The 22,929-nt window shown below is 41.0% G+C and overlaps 1 protein-coding gene across 2 annotated transcripts in view; it reads right to left on the bottom strand.

Annotated features, from left to right (window-relative positions):
- Positions 1–16,300: 16,300 nt before the first annotated feature.
- LOC309399160 (ABC-type organic anion transporter ABCA8-like) overlaps positions 16,301–22,929 on the bottom strand; it is a 79,642-nt gene continuing 73,013 nt past the window's right edge. For both annotated transcript variants that reach the window (XM_081966707.1, XM_081966708.1), the window contains 4 exons: positions 21,458–21,598; positions 20,049–20,128; positions 18,271–18,326; positions 16,301–16,829 (listed from right to left, as the gene is read on the bottom strand). In XM_081966707.1, the coding sequence (XP_081822833.1) occupies positions 16,731–16,829; positions 18,271–18,326; positions 20,049–20,128; positions 21,458–21,598 (376 nt within the window). In that variant the 3' untranslated portion in view covers positions 16,301–16,730. The remainder of the gene's footprint in view (positions 16,830–18,270; positions 18,327–20,048; positions 20,129–21,457; positions 21,599–22,929) is intronic.

Genomic DNA, 22,929 nt, shown 5'->3' with positions numbered 1-22,929 from the left:
AATGGGGAAGCGTTGCAGGTCAGCACCAATGGCAGGGTTTGGCTGTATTGTACCAGAAAGGAGTCCGCCGACAGGAGTCATTTTACCATAGCAAATGGGGCAGCCTCAGCTCTGCCCCAGGACCACATCGTGTTCTTAGTCAGGAGACGGTGTAAGGGCTCAGCAACAGTGGCTTTCTGTTTGTGGAAGATGCTGTAGAAATTAAGGAGCCTGAGGAACTCCAGCTCGGTTTGATTGCGAGGTGTGGGGGCGTCCTGAATTGCTTTAATTTTTTGTGTGGTCGGGTGAATCTCAGAGCCATCAATCAGGTACCCTAAGAATTCAGCCCTTGGCACGTTAATTTGGCATTTCTCTTTTTTGAGATGGAGGCCTTTGTCTCTAATCCGAGCCAAAACTGTTCGTACACATTTGAAAAGTTGTGCCTCATTTGCAGGTAATACCAAAATGTCATCGAAATAGGGGATGCCTCCTGGAATCCCCTGCAAAAGCCGTTTCATGACGCTTTGGAACAGTCAAGGGACGATACTAATGCCGAATTGCAGGTGGTGACATTTGAATGCACCCCTATGCGTCACAATGGTTTGGGCCTCCACTGTAGCACCATCTACAGGCAATTGTTTTTTTTAAAACAAATTTTTTTAATTAGTTTTACAGAGTTTTGAGGAAAAAGGGTAATGGGTAAGGTTACAAATTTTGACAGCTACATTATGCAGGAAATGGTACTCCCCCCGGTTCTCATAAGTTTCACTTGTTAATACATTAGATAATTACTACTTAGCAATATTTTGACAGCATATTTTTACTTTATATCTTCCAATAATTTCAATCTATTTTATATCAAACAGAAAAAGTTCCCTGTATTAGCAATTGCATTATTTTTCTAACTCACTTTTGCGATCTAAGTTTTCTCAGTGTTGCCTCTCCCCACCCCCCCCAGCGAGGCTCCGGCACCTCCCGTGTCTTGTGTGTCTCGTGTGGTATCATCAGCTTTATCTAGGAGGGCTTTATTTTTTTCCATGAAGGCCTCCGCCTCCATAGTTGTATTAATTCTAACCCTACTGCCCTCCCAGAATATCAGCATACCTTCTGGCAGAAGCCAACGAAACCAAACCCCATTTTCAAATAGTGTTTTCGCTAAAAGCGAATATTTTTTTCTTTTATCTCTAACTTTCTTTGGGATTTGTTTCAGAATGACTATCTCTCTATCCTTGTATTTTAACATTTGCCCCCTTTGTGCATTCAGAATCTCATCTCTTGTAGTCTTTCTAAGAAATTTAATGTGAACCTCTATTGGAACATTGTGTGTTCTAGCATAAGCTGAATTAACTCTATAGACCAGGTCAATATCCCATCCCAGCTGTTGTCTGTCTTTTTAAATATATTCAGCCAATAATTTTGTCATAATCTCCCTCAAGTCTTCATCATCAGCCTCAATTACATTTTGAAATCTAAGGAAAAAAGACATCCTTTCAAATTCCATTTTTATCTGATGGTTTTCCAGTTCTTGGTTTCCTCTCTGGACCCCCCTCACCTCCCCCCTCATCTCAGCCGTCCCCTCCTCCAAAACTTCCAGTCTTTGTGTATTTTGAGCCGTTCGGTTTTGGTTCTCTCTGAGCTGTTCATTCATTTCTTTCAGTTGATTTTTCAAGTCCTCCTGCCCTTTTAAGAGCTTTTGAAGCAACTGGTGGGTTAAGTCCTCCTCAGGGGCTTTGGGTTGTAAAAGCGATGTTAATGTCTGTTGTCCACTGGGGCTGGACGTTGAAGATGTTGGGGCAGAGCCAGCAAAGCCTGGTTTCCCAGGTGGCGGTCTCTTTGGTGCCATTTTAATAAAGAGAACTCAGAGATGCCTGTGTCCATACAATGAATTGGCAGTTATGGAAGGGGATAACCAATAGAGATCACGAGGAAGGCAGTCCAGACAGTAATAGAGACCTTTTCTATAGTTCAAATCCAGACAATAAAATCCATTATTCCAAGTCCAGGATACGATACCTCAAGAGATATTTCTAAGTGTCATGGAGACAAAGACAAAATGCCAGCAATTTCCATGGGTGGAGTCAAATTTCAAAGTGCATAAAGACAACGGAAGTGTGCCATCTTGCCTCGCCAGCACTGGGATCGGAAGGCAACAGACCAAATGTTTTCAAAGTTTTCAAAACAATCAGATCATCACTTCTCTTTCACAATTGCAGCAGGGGATTCATCTGCTTGCTTGCTATGAGTGTGATTTCATTCTAACGCTCTCCCCTCTCCTCCTCCGAGGGCAGAGAGCAATCCAAAGCCACTTTTCCAAGGGGGGGGAATCCCCCTCCCTCCAATCACACTTCCCAGGAACAGATTGAAGACCTTTAAAAAGCTGCCAATCCTTCATTAGAGAATCAGAAAGGGAATCGGGGAGAGTTTCCATCTCACCACATTGCAGCTGTAGCCTTCAGATCATCAAGTTCGTCCAGCCGCCTTGACGCGAAGCGCGCAGAAGCGCACCCCCTTTCGCCTCCTGGCTCCTAGAGCAATGCCAGGAGCCCCCTCCATGGCCGCCGCTGATGCAGGGGACCCCCAGCTCGCTCCCCCTTCGGCAGGGCACTCCTTCAAGGCTCCCTGTGCCCCCCGATCAAGGGGAGCCCACCAAGAGCGCGCAGGGCAAGCGAAACACGTCCGTCGCTCTCAACAGCCAGAACCGGAAGTGTCAACTGCAGGCAATTGTTGATGTGCCTGTGCCATGTCCAATTTTGCATGTGTGATCGACTGGCTCTAGGATTCCCTGGCCTATGAGCTTGTCAATTGCCCTATCGATTTTGGGGTGGAGAGCAAAAGGTACTCTCCTGGGTTTTAGCCTTATTGGGGCTATGTTGGGGTCCAAACTAAAGGAAATTGGAATCCACACATACTTACCCAGACCGGTGCCGAAGACATCCTCAAACTCCTTAAAGATGGCTTCAGCGCCATCATCTTTGAAGGCGTTGATACCGGTCACTTCTAGGCCCAGGGCTTGGAACCAATCTAGCGCTAGGAGGCTCTGCAGGTTGCCGCTGACGACTGTCACTGGGAGTTTCCCACTGAACTGCTTGAACTTCACCTGGAAGGTGCCTTGGCCCACGATGGGGACCCGGTTTCCCTGGAAATCTTGTAGGCGGATGTCAAGGGTGCGAAGATGCTGCTTCTCTTGGCTAGGGATAGCCTGCTTTAGGGTAGACCACGGTATGATGGTCAGTGATGACCCAGTGTCAATCTCCATCTCACATGGAGAGTCCTTGATGAGGACTGTGACCTTCAACTTTTTTGGTCACCTGGTGCAGACTTGGCCGATTGACGTATGGTAGGTGACTCTATTGTCACCCTCTGAGCGCCGTGGTGGCTTCTGCCAGGCCCCTTGGTTGGACCTCTGTTGACTGCTAGCTAGTGGCAGGGAATTCGCTCTGGCACACCTTGGCAATATGCCCCTTTTTCTCGCAGCACTGACAGGTTGCGTCGCAGAAACGATGCAGAGTCTAGGGTAGATTTGATGGCTGATTCGGACGCCCTGGCTTCGTCCAAGGCGATTGGCAGAGTGAGGTTAGATTTAGCGAGTAACCTCCTCTGTAGGTTAATGTCCCATACGCCGCAAATTATGCGGTCCAGAATCAGCTCGTCCAGGTGTCGGAATTTGCAGTACGGTGCGGCCTTGCAGAGCACCACAACGTACTTGTTAATCAACTCACCCACTTTCTGGTTCCTGATGTTAAACTTATGCCGGCGAACGTGCTTGGATGGATTTGGGGCATAGTGGGTCCTCAGCGTCTGCTTGAGCACAGACCAGGCGACTGATTGTAGCTGTGTCGGCTCAGAGAGGTCTTTTGCCGTCTCGAACACTTCCTGGCCACAGTATCCGAGGAATATGTTTTTTGCGGACTTCAGAAAGACCCATGAGGTCATTTGCCTCAAGGAAGCAGTCAAATCGTAGCATGTACGAATCCCAGTGCTCGGTGACTGGGTCATACGGAGTCGGTGGGGCGTGCATAGCCATTTTGTGTTCTGAGGGCATTTTGAATTTGCCGCTCAAAAATGGCTGCTCAAAGCCACGCTGAGCTCCGGGCTGGATGTAATTGCTGGATTGCTACGCTCTTTTTTGGTTCATCTAGTTGCCTTCCAATCCCACCTTCGTTGCCAGTGTTAGATTGGGTAATGGATAGGCACACAAAGGCTTAACGGTAACAACAGCTCTTTATTAAGTGCAACAAGTAAGAACAATCCAGCGAAGATTGAGTCTGACAGCAGCCCTTTTATAGGGAGCTGTCAGTCCCTTCGATCCAGTGGGAACAGAGGACCTTGGTGGAAACCACTGTAGTTGGAACCAGTATCTAACACATATGCTTACCTTGCTTTAGCCAGAAGCTCAGCAAAGAATTCACGAAATGCTAAGTAATAACGGAGATGTCCTTTATCTAAAATATCATTGGCTTTCTGTCTATAACAGCTCTTTCTGTTGCTTTGAGCCTTTGTTCCTTCAGCCCTTTCTCACAGCCAAAGGACCCAAGGAGTTTCCAAACAAATGTGATATTTTTGTTTTCCCAATATTACCCCTCTTCCAAGTTTTTCCTCTCAGGAAAATTCAAAGGATTTGCTTGGTGCAAATGTTGCATCGATATATTGGAAGATGAAATTACACTGCTAGAGTGTGGGAGAGCAAAAACAACTTTTTAAAAATAACATTCTTTTCCGTGCAAGACTGAAAGAAATTAAATTAAAGGGGCTCAAAACAGTTAGGAAAATTACAAGTCTTAACAACAGTAAAAGCAGTGGCAAAATATCAATGGGGGAAAAAAATAAAGGCCCCAAATAGGTCAAGTTCTATTTGTCACTTACTCAGTTCAAATGGAATGTTCTGTTTATTATATTTGTTTGGCAGAAATAAGGATTCAGGAATTTGAAATACAATTATGCAAGCCAAGAATATTATCTGAACCAACTGAAAAATAAAATATGGTTCTTAACACAATGTACAGCAAAAATCTATGATTTGATGATAATTTTGGTCTTAAAATTAATACAGTATAAGGATAATACAACAAATATGTTTGATTTTGGGGCATTGGATACATTCAGTAAGATTTAACTGCAGTTATCTCACTGTCAAAAATACTTCAATTTGTTATACTTTTTCCGAAAGTCTGTAACCTAAAATCGGTGTCTTGTAGCCCTACTAAATACAGTACAAAACCTTGGGAGTCGTTGTCTCTGCTATTTCTGGGCTCTAGCTATGGCTAGCAAGATGTGGCAGTCTAAAATATGTCATTTGTTGAAATGAGCAGTAAAACTATTAGAACAATGCTCAGTTGAGTCACAATCTCCAATCTCTATCCTGAATCAAATCATTAGTCAGGACTCTCCAGCAAACCACTGTTGGAAGAAATGGCACAAGGGAAGAAGCAATGCTCAACCAAACCTGGACTCAAAGTACAGCCTGCATGGTCCCATGGGAGTCTGGCTAATACTATCATGCCTTAATCCCATCACCCTGAAGCTAAAGGGGGAGATCTTTGTTATGTAGAATAGACTGGTTCAGGCCTTTTAATGACCCATTGACAAAGGTGGGGGCAATTAAGAGTGAGTCTGTTTCCTGCCTAAAACATGTTTCTCTATTTCTTATCCAGGGAAATATAATATTCTGCATTTTCAATATTTCCTAGGATATTTCATTTTTTTAGGAGAAGGATGAGTTTTAACTTCCTACACCACAAATAAGTATAACATGCCTTAGAGCATAGCATAGCCTCCTTCTTCACAGCTGCCTTTCAACATTACACCTTGTGTTTCCTTCTCATCCAAATAATGATTCACTCTCCATCTCCACCAGAAGATGAGGTATGTCCTCTCTTCGTCTTTAATTAATAGGTAACAATAGTAGTAGGTGATAGATAGGAATGTTGGTACTAAGAGATAGCATATACGTATGATCTCGTGTCCTCTATTCTTATTTGACTGTGGTGTACTATTGCAATAGCAATAGCACTTAGACTTATGTCCCACTTCCCAATGCTTTACAGTCCACTCTAAGCCATTTACAAAGTCAGCATATTGCCTCCAACAATCTGGCTCCTCATTTTACCAACCTCAGAAAGATGGAAGGCTGAATCAAACTTGAGCCGGTGAGACTCGAATTGTCAAACTGCAGCCGGCAATCAGCAGAAGTAGCCTGCAGTACTGCATTCTAACCACTGAGCCATCATGGGTATGTATGTATGTATGTATGTATGTATGTATGTATGTATGTATGTATGTATGTATGTATGTATGTACCTACCTACCTACCTACCTACGTACCTACGTACCTAAGTACCTACGTATATATTTGAACATAGCTACCATGCCCATTCTGGAAAATAAACAGAATTCCATGAATATTCCTGGCTTACATTCCTTGCTTGCATATTTTCTTTTGGAAGTTATTAAGAGTGGGAGTGGACAGAGATTCATATGGTTCCAGTCCTACAGCTGTTGAGGAAGTCATTAAAAACATGGCTGTGCTCCCAGCCCTGGGATTAGCATGGATGTCAAGTCTGTTAGTTTTTGCAGATTTGGCGTGTTTGGGTGTTTTTCTCTTCCAGGCGCATATGTGTGCTTTAATTGTTTGGTTTTCTATTTCTTTGTCTCTACTGTAACCTCCCCTAGGAACTTGTGGAAGTTGTGTGGTCTCCAAATGGAATAAATAAATAAACAGGCTTAAGTGGCTAGCTTAAAAATCTGCTAGGAAAAATATCAGCGTTCATGAAACATCATTTCTGGAAAGTTCACTACAACTCACTGGAAATCAGTATTAGAGAGTCTATCAGGTGCTTCATCTCTTGCCACATTACTTCAAAAGTGATCATTTATGAGCTTATTTGCCTATCTCAATCTAATAAAGAAATTAAGTCACCAAAAACCATAGTTTTGAGCAAGATATTAATGAAGAGTCTCAGTCATCTAGGTAGAGTTGTCTAAAAATTGAGTCATGTTAACTGGATGTCAGGTTCTGAAGGATTAATGAAAACAGCCAAACACCAAAGACGGTTTGAAAATGCAGTTTATCTTCTTCCTCCGGCATGAATTGACCAACAAAGCATTAAGGCAATGAATACATTGTCAAAGCTGACTCCCGGGGCTCCCCAGTAACTTTTATAGTTACTTCGGATTTAGGCTAAACCCCACCCCTGCGCACGCTCACACCCATCACCTCATGACCCAGAGTGAAAACCACCTGGCAATCAATCATGGATTGTTATCAGTTCTGGAATGTTCTCAGTGGAAACCTCATGGCAGTCAGTCATGAAGAGTTAAGTAGAGTTCTCAGCTGGACTGCTGTGGAGGAGGGAAATCTCCATTTGGTAAACACAAGTCTTGGCAGCTGACCCAGTCCCCCCCCCCCCCAAATGGCAGCTCCGGGCCTTTAGGCTCGCCAGAGCTGACATGCTGCCCCTCTTACCATGGAGATGGCATCTGGGGAGGTAAACATTACAGTCAGTTAGGAGCCGAAGGATCCCTTCCCCCAGTTTTATGGGATGTCTGCGGTGGAATCTCGCTACTAGGTGGGGCGCCCTACAGTCCTTACTGTGAACCCATGATGCCTCTGACAGGGGATAACCTTTCCATAAAACAAGGTATTGTAACCGCCCTTTGTGCCACCTGGTATCTAGTATATCTTGCACTACATAGTGCTGTTCCCCATCTACAGTAACCGAGGCTGGCAGCTGTACCAGGTCTCCTCTGATATCAGATGCCTGAATTGATTGGAGCAGGCTGCAGTAGAAGACTGGATGTGTTTTCCCCAATAGGGGGGAGCCTTAGCTGCACTGTGACTAATATGATTGGGAAAGGCCCAATGAATTTGGGCCCAAGTTTCTTATATGGCAACAGCAGCCTGAGATATTTAGTGGAGAGGTATACCTTCTGGCCCACATGGAAAGGTCCTTGTGCCTTCCGCCTTTTGTTGGCATTCTTTTTATATGTGGCAAAAGAGTGATGTAACACATCCCTCACCACTTTCCAAACTTTTTGCATCCGGCTATCCACTCCTGCGAGGTCATGTCATCTGAGAGCACTTGATGATACTCTGGAATTGGGATGAACCACCACCCCCGTAGCCACATGAAATGGGGTAAGCCCCGTACTTTTGTGCACTGCATTGTTATATGCAACTTCTGCAAAGGGGAGGAGTTCAGCCCAATTGGTATGTTGATACTGGATGTAACACCTTAAGTAGTGCTCCAGCATCACGTTTGGCCTCTCCATGGCACCATTGGTCATGGGGTGGAAGGCTGTACTAAGTCGCTTTGAAGACTCCACCATTGCCACAAATCTGTGCCAGAACCGGGCAGTGAATTGCACTTCCCTGTCTGAAATTATCCTTTTGAGGAAGCCATGGAGTCTATAGACATGGGCAATAAATAGTTTGGCCAGCTTCCTAGTAGAGAGAAGGGCAGTATATGCTACAAAATGAGCCTGCTTGGAGAACAGGTCTATTATCGTCCAAATGACTTTGTTCCCTTGGCTGTCCGGTAAATCCACGGATGAAATCCATGGCTATTTGTTCCCATGGGCAAATCAGATCTGCCACTGGCCAGGCCAGGCCTTTATGGTACTGGAAACAACACAACTCCTTACATATCTTCTATGTCCCTCTTCATGAGGGGCCACCAGAACTGGTGATTTACTAAATACAAACTCTTGAGGAAACCGCAGCACGGCCACCAATATCACACTTGGTACGTATAACTTCAACCCCTTCCTGGCAAAGCCCTCTTGCTATGTTAATAAAGTTTGATTTTCCTGAAACCACTGGTCCATTGAGAGTGCTGCTTGGATTGCTTTGGGGAGGTCCTTCCCCTAGGCATATAGGTTTGGTGCCGGTGGGGCCTGTTGAGTGGCTAACACCCTAGATTGTGAGATCAGAATGATAGCCTGCACTAAATCCTCCCTTTTATTGTCATATTGTGGTTTGCGGGAGAGGGCATTGGCTAAGAAGTTCTTGCCACCCAGTATATATTTTAATTGAAAGTTGAATTGCCAAAGATATAAGACCCATCTAACTTGTTTTGGCAACCATCTTCGCAGGGTCTGGAGGGCCTCCAAATTCTTGTGGTCCATCCAGACCTCGAAGGGTATCCCTCCCCCTTCTGGTAAATGCCGCCATGTCACAGGGCCCACTGGACCACGAATGCCTCCTTCTCCCAATTGGGCCAGTTGCGTTCAGTCCCTGTCAACTTCCTCGAGGTGTAGGCACATGGCTGTAGGGCTCCTTCATTGTTCCTTTGTAAGAGGACTGCGGCCACTGCCACATCACTGGCATCTGACTGGACCACAAATGGTTTAGTGGGATCTGGATGTTTCAGTACTGGCTCTTTTGCAAACAAGGACTTCAGATACTCGAACGCTTGCTGACACACTGTGGTCCACACAACCGGGCTTTCCGGTTGAGGGTTTGTCCTGAGACTTTTTGTATGTAAGTGGTCGGTTAGTGGAAGGGCCACTTGGGTAAAGGATGGGATGAACTGGCGATAGAAATTGGCAAACCCTAAAAAATTTGCAATTGCTTGCAGGTTTTAGGAGCCTGCCAGGCCAACACCACCTTTACTTTCGTGGGGTCCATCTCCATCCCTTTAGCTGAAATATGGAACCCAAAGTAATCCAATTGCATCCTGTGGAACTCACATTTAGACAATTTGATGTATAAATGTGCTTCCAGCAGCTTTTTAAGCACTTGATGTACAAGAGTTACATGTTGCTCCATGGTCTTGGTATATATAAGGGTATCATCTAAATAGATGAGTACCCCTTGATACAGATGCTGATGCTTATTACCCATGTCTTGTAGTTCATTATTGATAATTTTCAAGGAAACTCTGTTTGTTTGTTTGCCACTTTTATTATTTTGATAAATAGCTCAAGATGGTGAACATACCTAATACTCCTCCTTCCTACTATTTCCCCTACAATAACAATCTTTTGAAAGTAATTGGGCTTATTGAGAGTGACTGGCCAGCTGACTTTCATGGCTAAGGTATCACTAGTCTCTTGGTTTCTAGGCCACTTCGAAAGATCATGTTGTTTTCAACATGCAAAACCAGGGGTGTCAAACTTCTGGTGTCACAGTGGGGTCACATGATGTAGCCGGACTTTTACTCCTTCACTAAACTGGGTGGGGGCAAAGGTTCCTTACTTTATTGCTACATCCCCTGCCAAGCATTCCTTGCTACACTGATTTTCTACTGACAAACAGCAGTGAGGAACTCAAGGTAGGTATTTTAGGAACTTATGAATTTTGACTCCACTCCTGATTTATAGAATAATGACCATTAAATCGGGATTTTAGTGCATCATTTATATCAGTATAATTACATAAATAAAGTGAATTATTTAACAGATGTTCAGATTCCACAATTACTCTCCTCAAAGTTTCATTAAATCATGAGTTTCATGAATTTAATGAATGAAACTCCAGCAGGAAGTTAAATAAAAAGCCATAGTTTACTACTTGAGCTGCATTATAAAACCATCTATCTGTTCATAATCTTCCACCAATGATTCAAGGCATTAGGTGGTCATAGTGTTGAGGTTAATAATATATGGTAGAGTTTTAAAGGTAAAACTCAAGTACTAGTGAAGCAGTGATGAGATTCAAATAATTTAACAATAGTTTTTCTGCCCTAATGACTGCTTGATGGGCATGGCTGGGTGGGCATGTGCCAGGGTGGGCATGGGCAACTCAATGTCATTCACATTGAGGGGCGCCTTCCCTGGCCTCTCTTAGCCTCTCCCCTCCTAGTCAGTCATCCCCTTGTCTTGCATGTTATGGTGAGAGAGGAAGCATTTTTAAAGTCATCTTTCCTTTGATACTAGCCAATAAGATGAAATTTTCAGAAGACCTGATGTACATTTCCAAGTATTGTTTATGTTACGTACAGACGTACGTCACACAGATTTGCATGCTACCGCTGTTTGGTTCGCCAAGTGGCAGGAAATTTAAACTGCTGTCATTGGCCGGCTGGTCTGTCGGAGCTCAATAAATAGAGCGCTCCAGCAGCCTGCCAGCAGTTCGTATTGCAACAGCTAGGGAAATAAAAGGTGCTGAAAGTTATTAAGCCTGGAGTCTTTTCTTCCCACGCTGATCTAACACTGGCAACGAGGATGGGATCACACACATAGCCTGCACCAGCAATCCTCGACCCACACTCCGAGGAGTGGCACACCTACATGGGAAGGCGCAAGGATTCCAGGAGGTTCCATCCTAGGAGTCCGGAGAGACGGCAGGCCTGACCCCACCGGCCGAGGCCACAGGAACAATTGAACCACGCAGGTCCAGTAGGAACTCTAAATGCCCCGCCTACTTGCGGGATTACGTGAGTTACGTCGGCCACGGATTGGACAATGCTCAGTCTAGGAGTGGAGGGGTGTTACATACAGAAGTTCATTGCACAGATTTGCATGCTACTGCTGATTGTTTCGCCAAGCAATAGGAAAGTTAAACTGCAGTCATTGGCCAGCTCAATAAATAGAGACCTCCGGCAGCCTGCCAGCAGATTGTATTGCACAGCTAGGGAAATAAAAGGTGCTGAAAGTTTCTTATCCTGGAGTCTTTTCTTTCCGCGCTGATCTAACAGTTTATCACCATTCTCTTGGTAATACTGAATGGAGAGATTTATAAAGAACAACAGACTTGGAAAGGACCTGCTCAAGCGTGAGACTCTATAATATTATGGACACATTTCTTCTTAAAAGCCTTCAGTGATGGTATACCCACCTCTGAAGGCACCCAATTCCTCTGATTAATTGTTCTCACTGTCAGGAAATTTCTTCTTATTTCTAGGTTGGATCTGTCTGATAAGTTTCCATCTCACAGAGCCGTCTCACAGTCACTTCCAGTTCAGCGAAGCACAACCTATTCTATACCTGTGCATTTGGGTTTTTTCTTGCCTGAGTGTAAAATCTTACTGTACTCTCCATTAAATTGCATTTTGGGTGAGAAATGATCTTCTACAGTGGCATTCATAATGATTTTTTCAAAATGCACTAAAGCTTGAAGAATACATCTTTGCTTATAATGATAAAGATTATTCTTTTTGAACATTAAAGCATATAGTCAAGCAAATATTTCCAATCCATTATAAATGAAAACACATTTGAAAGGCATTTTCAAAGCAGTTAGTTAATAGATGTCTTACCATTTTTTCTCTTCTCTTTTAATTAAATCATTCTGCTTTAATTTTTTTCCCTTGGACCGTATTGCAATATTCCGAAACTTTCACAGATCCTTCACAAAGAACCAGTTCTAATTTAACTGGAATGCATTGTTTTCATTCTCAGTTTTTCTGGTTACAGAACTTCCCTTCTCCTTCACTCATCATTTCTCCCTTTAACAATGTTTCTTGCAAGAAAAGGAAGCATTTGATTTTGGAGATACTTCCTCCCTCCCTCCCCTAAACAAAGGACTGGGAAGTTCAAGCGAGGTATGCGCTGCAGCCTCGGCCACCGCTCCAACAGTTCTGGAGCAGAATGGGTGGGACCAGCCAGTGGTGTGATTAGCTGGTTCTCAGAACTGCACAAAATAGTAAGAACTGGTTTGCTCGAACTGCTCAGAACCCGGTGAAGTTCACCTCTGTAGCGAAATTTAGATCAGAGTTCAGGTAAATGCAAAATGCAACTAGATGACTCAAGTTGTTTTAGCAAGACTCCATCAATTGAAGAACTCGTAAATATCTCAGTCCTTTGTAATTCTCCACCCAAGGCTTCCCATACTCCGGTGGGCATTCTCACCAGGTTGACTCAAGGTTGACTCAGCCTTCCATCCTTCCGAAGCCAGTAAAATGGGGACCCAGACTGTTGCGCACAATATGCTGACTCTGTAAACCACTTAGAGAGGCCTATAAAGCACTGTGAAGCGATATATAAGTCTAAGTGCTGTTGCTATTGCTATTCTCTTCTTGCCATCTCTCATAGAAATGTACTTTCAAGCAACACCAACTTGGCCTGGACTTTTACAGAAAAAAAAGGGGAGAGATCAAATGCAAGAATGAAATGAATCAGATGGCTTAGACAGCCCAATTGTCCTTAATGCTGCTATCAAATATGTACTAACCTTTAACATCTGTCCATCTTTATCTGACTAACAAAACACGGAGCTTACTTTTCTGGTCAACCCACCTGCTAAGGTTCTTTATTATTTTTTTAAAATGACTTTGGAGTTCTACAGCACAAGCTATTCTAAAAACAAAGTAGAAATGACAATGCTTGATCTATTTCTTATACTCCAACCGCAAACAAACACATACAGAAAATAAATAGCATGGTACTGTAATAGTGGATCCTATCAGGAAGCAATAGAATATCTTGTGGTAGGGATTTCATGATGAAAAGGATATTTTTGCCTATACCAATTCATGGCTATAAAAGCAGCATCCAGTATTATCTCTTTAATATCTCCATACATTTCCAGGTATTTTTTTTTCCCATGGTCGGGTTGGCCACAGGGCTTCCTCCTGAGGAGAGTAGCCAAGAGAGCAGCAGCATTTTCTTCTGTTACAACTGTACTTACATTTCAAAGGTAACAAGAGAAAAGAAGGAATCACTCAAAGAAATTAAGGATTGGAAAAAAATGAAGGCAGAGGGAACGGGTTGAGAAAAAGGAAACCAATAACGTTGTGGTTTGATGGACTTCATTGTCAACTCCCATACCAGAAAGTACCTGTCAACTCTGAATCTAATCTGGCTGAAGCCATTTTTTTCCTTTTTCCTTTGCCACTTCATAGTTGCCGAACATTCTGGGGGGAGGGAGAGAATAAATGGGACGTTTCACAGACATAACAAAGAGCTTTCCCATGGGGACCAAGGTCATCCCCACAGGTGTCATTTGAATGAAAAGAGGAGTGACTAAGGAGCCTGCCAACTACATTAATTTTAAGTCTTGATATAATCATTGTGTCAATCCCAAAGGAAATGGGGAAAAAAAGAATCACATAACTGAAAATCAGTGGTTTTACTGTTGTATTTTGGCAATATGATGTGGAGTTGCACTCAGGACTGCAAAATAAGGGGTCTGGGGGTTACATGTTTCCCATAGGCTTCCCACAACCAGCTTAACACATTTAATAAATCACAATGGGTGCTATTTAATATGCTTCTTCTCTTCTCTTCCCCTTCCCCTCACTACCGTATCTATGGAGAAAAAGAAATATTGTCACTAAAGCGAATGAACAAATAAAAGCACTTATTGACCCCCATGTGCAGTTTTCCTCTATTAAGGCATCAAGAAAGAATCCCTACGTTTATGCTTATCTAACTATGTGATTGTGACATCTGGGGAGAAATATTTACTCTTTTAATTATGCTATAACCAAAGGAAACTTTTAGAGTTGGTTTTCACCAAGCCGTGCCGATATGATGTATCCAATGGACATGTTCTTTGAGGACCCTTCCTACCTCGAATTTCTGATTTCTTTGCATGCGTTACTCGGAACCTTGACAGTACCATTATGAAATCAAGACTCACATAGATTTAAATAAGGAGTTTTAATGTGTGCATTGGGTAGAATATAGAATCTTAGAAACCACAATAAGAACCTCCAGCCTTTTTTATAAGTCATAGTTGCATATGTGAAGTTAAGTCGAAGAATTATATTTAATTCATTGTCCATTATGTGACGTTAAGACTTTAGGTTCTAATATGCATCACTTTATACTTATATAATTTTATCATCGGATTTCTCCTAGTTTAAATATACAGTAAACATGGATTAATTTTCAACACTTTCCATTTTAATTATAATCATTGACCAGAATTAGTGGTTACGTCATAAGAGATCCTCTTTGCTTCAGCCACAAATAAATTGCTTGATTCCATTTAAATCCTGGTAGGTATTGAAATTGGTTATTGGTTAAGGTACCCTTAATGTTTAATTCATTAAACATTAACATTATTAGCTAACCATATCTTTAAAATACACAGTAAGTTCCATGATGGCTATTTCCAGCCACAGTCAAGAATAAAACTACCAAATAATATTCCCATATTTCAATTTAGGGAAGAGACAGCAAAGAATTGATAACCATGGCAGACTTCTGTTGATCTGTTATTTCTCCAGACTAGACAATGGCGGAAGTAATCATTTTCACATAAACTCTGCATGTGACAAATCCTGAGTCTTGTATTATAATTCAAGATAAAAATATTTAGACTTTTAGTAGATCAGGGAAGAGGCAAATCAAGCAAATGAAACCAGGATGACTTCAAAAGTCCAATAAACCCTAAAGCTAAATAAGCAAAAAGTAAACAGCCATTTAGTTGATGCCAGAGATATTATCACAATACAAGACAATACTCACTTAAATCTGGGGTTTAAACAAATATTCTCCATGTACTGACATGCTACTGAGAATTTAAAAACCTATTCTACAGTAAATTGTTAATTCCAAGAGAGTAAATTAAGAAATAATATGTATCATATAACCCAGTAAATTAACATATGAAATAGAAAACATTCTTTCAATCTGTAATTTTCAGTTCTCGGAAATCCACAGCAATCAAAAAAGAACACAAGCAATTAATCAATACAATAATACAATACAATACAATACAATACAATGCAATACAATACAATACAATGGTAGAGTTGGAAGGGACCTTGGAGGTCTTCTAGTCCAACCCCCTGCCTAGGCAGGAAACCCTATACCGTTTCAGACAAATAATCAATCAGAACTGGTTCTGAGTAAAGCTGTAGTAAATCCCAATAGTATTTTAATGTTATTTAATCTTTACATAACAGCTGTTTCTCATGTGATGTTTGATAATACTTTACAAAACAGTTCACTATCGCAACTACTTCAGACTTAATTCTGGAACCAGACACAGTAGAAAGATGAAGAGGCTTGTGGCTGTGCAGAGTTGGGATTTTTGGGAGGAGATGTCTTTAGAGTACAGCAAATGGTTACTGTAATTGTTAAGGGTGTTTTTTTTTCCACCAAGGAGAAAAAAGAATGAAAAAAATGTGTGATTCATATAAGAAAATAATATGATTGGCTTTGAGCTTCTTTCATTTTCAGTAGGGTTTGACAAGTGTTATTTCTTTTCTGGCTCAGGCCCTGACATATATTAATCCCAAAATCATTTCTGATGAAGAAAATAAACAAAGTTTATTTTCTTCTATTTCTCAGTATTGCTGAGCTGAAGAAGGGGCATCCCTCCGCTCAAAAAATCCATTTTTCCCCTCTACACTGTTGATATTTCTGTGTTCAGTTTTTCACAGTTGCACGTTTAAAAATGTAGGACAAAGGAGAGAAAGATGCTTAGATATTTAGAATGCAGCAATTTATTTGCCATATAAACTTTTGGGTATACTGTATATATCATATTTATTGGAATTAAGGCATTTATATATTTTAATCTGAAAAATATATCATCTGTACTTATTTAGGAAAGCAGATATATCTATATATTTGAAAGTATTATGTATACTTTAATTTACACCCACAACAAAAAGGTGAAATTTATGTTCCTGAAACATGAAACAATACAGAAAAAGTCATTTCCTTCTTGGTTGAAATTTTCCTCAACGGTAAATTCTCTAGATATGGGTAGCATAAGGGTTAGTCACAATGCATTTTCCTTAAAGACTTCCATTCTAAGCAGCAGATTATAATTATCTAGAGAATATTCGCTCTTCTAGGTCAAGGAATTGGTGCTTATGTCAATATTCTTCTTTTTTTAAAAATGCGTTGATGACTTAGAGATCACCCTCCTGAAGTTTCTTCCAATCAAAAGTTGTATTCGGAGCCAAATCAAAATAATCTCGCTCTTGCTCTTTGCAAAGTTCTAGGAAAACCTACATAAAGCAGACAATGTTTAATAGGTTAAGTCAATGATGGTTGAATGGTATAAGAGATAACATTTGCCTAATACTTATCTTTCCTAGGAGAAGATTAGTTACAATTCCCTTTTTAAAAGAAGGATCTTTTGGATGAAGAATCCTTGAGGGATTTCTGATTGGTCATTGATTGTACTCTGTCCAAGTAGTGTCTTTGCTATATTGTACCCTTCCTGTTTTTATGGAAGCACTGCCATCCCTTCTTTGCTTTTTGTGGGAAAAGGCAAGATGATCTTTTGAGTGGAAGTGTTCAACTCCACTGCATTTCGTGCCTAAGATATCAAAATGCAGTTGATTTATTTCATTTTGTGTTGTGTTGAGCTTTGCCAAATATATACTTCTCATGTTCTATGTTCCAACTATTATTTCTCTCTTTTTGACACCAGCAACTAGATGTAATGTAGCTGCATCATCAACATTGTTAGTGCTCTGAAATATTTTCAGCTCTTTCTCAGTACCATCCAACCACCAGAGCGTGGAGGCAACAAATATTGCAGGTCCCGTCCCCTAACGAGATACGTCTGGCGGGAGCTAGAAGAACATTATTCCTCCAAAAAGTAGACTGGCCCCCACTCTGACACTCTTTCAGAAAGCACCGAAGACTTGCTTCTGCTAGCAGGCCTGGGGAACCCAGAATGGGATGGAGGTCATTAAATGGCTGGTTTCAGAGGTGGGTTGCTGCCAGTTCGGCCCAGATTGGCCGAACCGGTAGTAGCAGTGGGGGAAGGCTCCGCCCACCTGCCCGGATGCTTCTGTGCATGTAAAGAATGTTCTCTGCATGAGCAGAAACATTGCACGCTCATGGCAGTGCACCCAAATCAGTAGTAAAAAAATTGGCAATCGACCTCTGGAGTGTATGTTGTCAGCAAGGTGGGAGGATGGGGGTTATTATTTTATTAGTTTTATTATTTATTATTATTTCTTTTATATTGTGTTTTTATCTCCTGTTAATCTCCTTGAGTCGCTGTGAATGAGTAGATGGCAATATAATTTTAAATAAATAAATAAACCAAGGGGACTGTCATCCAACATTATTCCATCAGTCAGTTTATCTCATCTATCCACATGGTTTTCTTGATAAAATACATGAGTGATTTCCCATTGCCTTCTCCTAAGCAGTATAATTATGTGCTTCCTAGCATCTCCCCAGTTCACTATGGCCAGATACAGGAGACTGCTTTGGAATGACCTTCATGCCTTGAGTGACTCTATGGAGAATATAGGGGCACTATGGAGGGACCCTACAGAGAACGTATATTCTTCTTGTCCATTGCAAGTGTTCTTCACTTGGACCCCTCCCAGGAACACTCTTCTGCCATGGTAAGGCTGCGATATCTGAGGGGGGGGGAGAGAATCCCCACAAATTCTATCAGATAAGTATATTATATAAAGAGATTACCTGTTCCAAAGTGTTCAACGAAAAGCTGTACTCCTCAAGATGGAACAGTTCTTTCGCTATGTAAAGAGGGGAAAGTAGGCTTGGTTAGGCTCTGCATGGAACATTTTTGCTTGTCTTCTGTGCATAGCATATTCATTCCCTACTCAATACCCATATAGCCACAATAGTCACTAGTAACGAGAATCAGGTTAAGGATTACAGCTGTGCAGACTTTGAAATTAATTCGGAAGTCTGCTTTGGACCTCAACTATGAACACCCAACTCAGTGCTACTCATTAAAGCAGCCTGGCTTCTTAAGTCTGAAAATATGCTGTGTCTGATAAAACATTAATCAACATTAATGAGTCGATTCTTTAAAACAGCAGCATCCTTTTTTCAGAATTGTCCAGCCCACTGAAAATAATGTGTTGTTTTAAAGCATTGCAGGGAGCTGCTATTCCTTGTAAGGCTCAGTTTTGAAAACATTTCAAAAGACTAATGGTGCTTTAAAATATGGTTGGGTTGTTGTAGCGTTACTTTGCAATGTTTCATTTCTCTGTCTATTCATTTGTCTTAAACATAATCATAACATAAACATAATCGAGAAATCTATTATGAAGGTAAGTTCCAAATAAAATGAACTGTAAGAGTGTATGATTCCCCTCAGAGTAGAGGGTATTCCCCAAAATGAACTGCATAGTAGAGACCACATCATAGGCAAAATAGCCTAAGATGTCAACAGGGAATGATAAAACATCATGTCAATAAGGAGTGAAGCTGGGAGTTTATAGCTGGGTTTACCGCAGCAATAAGGACAGAACGCCCATATAGAGAGATTCAGTTTCCTAAAAGTTCCAGTTTCAGATCTCTAAAAGGTGATCCTTCTATTAATGGCAATCTGCACTGTTTATTCACCTGACTTGCTTCAAATGATTTTTGAAAACATGCTGAAGGGCTGAATTTCTGAAATAAGCTCTGCCATGCAGATCTACTGCTATCATTCCTTTGGGCTAAAACCAGAAATTTCCAGATTTATTCTCCCTGACTAAAATTACCACGTGGGATGGAGGGAACTTTGGGTTATAATGGAAACTTGCACCTGGTTTTCTTAATCCTACATAGGCTCTAAGCTGAAAAAAAATGAAAGGCGCTGCAGTGAACAAAATATTTCAGCTGACATCTGAGTATTAGCCATACACATTTTACTCAGTTTGCTGCTGTCCTCAAGAAAGCCACACGTAGTTCAACATTTGTACTTTTTCTGGCACATGGACTCTGAGTCATTTATTTCTCTCAGAGTTACTTTGGAAGTCCAAAGGGGGACAGGTTTCCATTGAGTAAACCTTACAAGAAGATGGGAGGTTTCATAGGTAAGGAGAAACTTTGATCATGAATGGTGAACTTAGATCTGCAGTTCTGGGCTGCTTCGTAAGTACTTACAAGTCATTCTCAAGTTACAACCATTTGTTTAGTGACCACTTGAAGTTACAATGGCATTGGGAAAAAAAGGTGACTTATGAATGTTTTTCACACTTCTGAGCATTGCAGCATTCTCAAACGTCACATGATGGAAATTCAGAAAATTGACAACTGACATGTATTTATGATGATTGCAAATAAAGAAATACATTCAAATTCCACACTTTGATAGATGTCCAGAGATGCTAAAGATTTTTTTAAAAAAATAAATCTGAGAAAACATATTATTTTTCCTTCAGTGTTCATGCAACATAAGGAGCAGATAATGCCATCTAATGAGAAGTTTATGTTTTCACATTTCATAATACTTACAGACATACCTTTTTCTAACATGGAAAAAGCTTTAGAGAGAGGCAGTGCATTTTCCATTGGAATCTTGTAGACCAACAAAGTGGATATCCTAAAAATAGGTGAAACCATAAATATCCAAAAGAGAGGAAAAATAATAATAACACCATCTCCAGGACTGCTGGTTCCATCTTGAGTCAGCCCATTCAAACTGATCCCCCCCCCCTGAAAAATTATTGGTGGTTCCCCCATGGGATTGAGGCTATTCAAAAGTATGTTGGCCTCAATATTATGGAATATCCTGCTCCCTAAAATCAGTCTAGTACTTTCAGTGATAACAGGGAAATATCACACTGGAGGGGGTTGATTAATTAAGACCCAATCGCACATCCCCCCCCCCCTCAAATCTGGCTGCTTTCTTCTCCATCTTGAAACTACTTTGAATGTACTTTCATTTTATCCCTGATGTTTTTAATGCTTTGATGCTATAAGATGCCAAGAGTGGCTCCAAAACAAGATAGCAGCAAATAAGTTGAATAAAAAATAAAAATAAAAACTTTCTAGAAGGCAATTAAAACCAAGATACCATACAATAATAAACAGTAACAAGAGCCACGGTAGCGCAGTGGTTAGAATGTAGTACTGCAGGCCACTTCTGCTGATTACTGGCTGACAGCAGTTTGGCAGTTCAAATCTCACCAGTCTCAAGGTTGACTCAGCCTTCCATCCTTCCGAGGTGGGTAAAATGAGAACCCAGGTTGTTGGGGGCAATACGATGACTCTGTAAAACCGCTTAGAGAGGGCTGTAAAGCACTGTGAAGCGGTATATAAGTCTAAGTGCAATAATCCATACCACTGATAATTCTGACCAACAAAACTATTGGGCAGAGCAACCCAATTCGTATATATAGAAACTTTAAAAGTAAAGGTGCAATTTGTCCAGGGAGGAGTAACAAAGATTTTATTTATTTGTATCTCACCTTTTTTATTTTAACAAATAGCTCAAGGTGATGAACATAACCAACATACCTTCCTCCACCTATTTTTCCCAAAAACAACAATCCTGGGTTGGGCTGAGAATGAGTGTCTGGCCGAAAGTCACCCAGCTAGCTTTCATGCCTAAGGCAGGACTAGAACTCACAGTCTTCCACTTTCTAGCCTAAAGAAGACCAAACTGGCTCTGCACATTACATACATCTCCACCTGTGCCACAGTATGGTGATTAATTTTGAGAAGCAACTGAATCTAACAGGCAAAACATGTAGCATAACCATCTGGATCAAAGATATGACTTTCTCCTCAGAAGCAAAATCTTCCTAATAGGAAATTAAATTTTAAAAAGTTACTTTCTTCTTCAGTTAAGCCATCTGAAAAGAACAAGGATTCCCATTTCAAACAATTTTAAGCATTCAGTCACATTGTAGATAAATGTTGCTGTTACCTTTCTTGACGAGCTGCTTGTGGGAACATTTTTAGAATCTGAGTATTCACAAGATCTCCTTGTTCTACCCCTTTTACTTTTATTTGCAGCAAATAATTTTTTCCAAATTTGCTTTTCAGGTACTGGATTGAACCCAGGCACCTGCAAATAAATAAATAAATCAGCATACAATGAATGGCATCAAATTGTTATTGGGTAGCACTATTCTAATCCGGCATGGATTAGAATGCTGATTTTAAAAGACACAGGTTCATTGAGCCTCCAATAGCATTGCAATGTTCATTTAGAGAGGAGAAAGGATTAAGCGCATGGGAGTACATGTAGCATGGTACCTTGTATTCTTCTGTAAGCACTGATAATATTACCTATTCGGTAATGAAATATCTGCAAGAAAACAACAAAGCTCATAGAGCATCAAGAACCCTACAGGTCAAACCTGAACTATAAATATTTCCTTCTATCAAATCTTCTGTAATTTGAACTGTCAGTCAACAATTGCAACTGTAGAGAGGCTGGGAGAGATGCCCTTAAGTGATACGATAATTTCCATTGCATTCTCAAGTGCCACAACCCATGTTATATCTGATATTTGGAATATTGCTGTGTTTTGATTGGGTTTTTCCCTTATCCTTTCAATCCAATTCACATCTAAGAACTCTGTTTGGACTGATGTGGACTGAATAAGATTGACAGTTTGCCTTGCAAATTTACCGGAAGCTCCTAGATAACTTATGGTTTGCTGAAACCTGACAGGCTGGGGTTCACTCATCATACTAGTAAGACCATTCTGAAGTTCCTCATTATTATGCGGAAATGAGAATTAAGAATGTCAAGATGGAACTGCATCAATGGACTGCATCAATGGAACTGCATCTTCATGGAGGGAAGTATGCAGTGGAGCAGCCCAAGGCTCTGTTTTGGGCCCAGTACGCTTCAACATCTTCACCAATGATTTGGATGAGGGAATAAATGGGGAACTCCTAGAAAAGGAAAAAAATGTCAAAAAGATTTATGATGGATAGGGAATCACTGGAAAGGTGAAGTTTAAGTCAGATATAGAGCTGATTTTTGCGTTCCAGCAAGATCATCCCAGTTTGAAAGTAGATTGTTAAGATTTTTTTATTTTTATTTTATTTATTTCATCAAGCATGTATTAGATTATATATATAAGTATAAACCTGATTTTGGATACATGAAATGGATATGAATAAAAAGAAACATTAGGACAGGGACAGTAAGCGTGTTGGTGCGCTTATGCATGCCCCTTATAGACCGCTTAGGAATGGGATGAGGTCGACAGTAGACAGTTTAAGGTTAAAGTTTTGGGGGGTTGGGGAAGAAACCCCAGAGTCAGATAGTGCATTCAAGACAGTGACCACTCTGTTGCTGAAGTTGTATTTTCTGCAATCGAGTTTAGAGCAGTTTACCTGAACTTTATATCTATTATGAGCTCGTGTGTTGTTGTGGTTGAA

The sequence above is a fragment of the Natrix helvetica genome (genome assembly GCF_964273705.1).
Source record: "Natrix helvetica genome assembly, chromosome: 1".
NCBI classification, from domain to species: Eukaryota; Metazoa; Chordata; class Lepidosauria; order Squamata; family Natricidae; genus Natrix; species Natrix helvetica.
Note: the sequence above shows the minus strand (reverse complement) of the source record. Positions and strands in the feature narration are given on the sequence as shown.